Source organism: Haliaeetus leucocephalus, unplaced genomic scaffold (genome assembly GCF_000737465.1).
Source record: "Haliaeetus leucocephalus isolate CR32 unplaced genomic scaffold, Haliaeetus_leucocephalus-4.0 Scaffold240, whole genome shotgun sequence".
NCBI lineage: Eukaryota > Metazoa > Chordata > Aves > Accipitriformes > Accipitridae > Haliaeetus > Haliaeetus leucocephalus.
This window is the reverse complement of record NW_010972676.1, coordinates 9,320,172-9,320,579: the sequence shown is the minus strand read 5'-3', so window position 1 is coordinate 9,320,579 and position 408 is coordinate 9,320,172. Positions and strand designations below refer to the sequence as shown.

The window sequence follows — 408 nt, the reverse complement described above, 5'->3', positions numbered from 1 at the left end:
GGCGGCTCGCCCCCCGCCTCCGCCCGCGGCAGCCCTTACCCCAGCTCTTAGCCGTGCGCCCCAGGAACTCGCCGCTGTTGGGGTTGTAGACGAACTGCCGCCACTCGGCCATGCTCTGGCGGAAGGGCTTCTTCGCTTCCTTGGACATGGCGAGGCGAGGAGCGGCTGCGTCGGGCACCCCGGCGGCAGAGCCTCCCAGGCAGAGAAAGCCGCAGCGAGCGCCCGCTCCCCACCGCTAAGTAACTGCCGCCGCGGCGCCCGGCGGGAGAGCGGGCGGCCGACCAGTCACGCAGGGACCTTCCCTCCCCACCTCCGCGGCGAGGCGGGACTCGCCGCGACATCGTTCCGCCCTCGCCAGCCAATCCTGGCCCGCCGCGCGCCTGCCCCCTGGCGGACAGCGGCCACGCG

The 408-nt window shown here is 74.5% G+C and overlaps 1 protein-coding gene across 1 annotated transcript in view; it reads right to left on the bottom strand.

Moving 5' to 3' along the window:
• Window positions 1–299, bottom strand: part of ATP1B3 (ATPase, Na+/K+ transporting, beta 3 polypeptide) — a 26,519-nt gene extending 26,220 nt beyond the window's left edge. The window contains exon 1 of the mRNA XM_010568338.1: window positions 40–299. Within this exon, the coding sequence (XP_010566640.1) occupies window positions 40–148 (109 nt within the window). The 5' untranslated portion in view covers window positions 149–299. The remainder of the gene's footprint in view (window positions 1–39) is intronic.
• Between the last annotated feature and the right edge of the window lie 109 nt (window positions 300–408).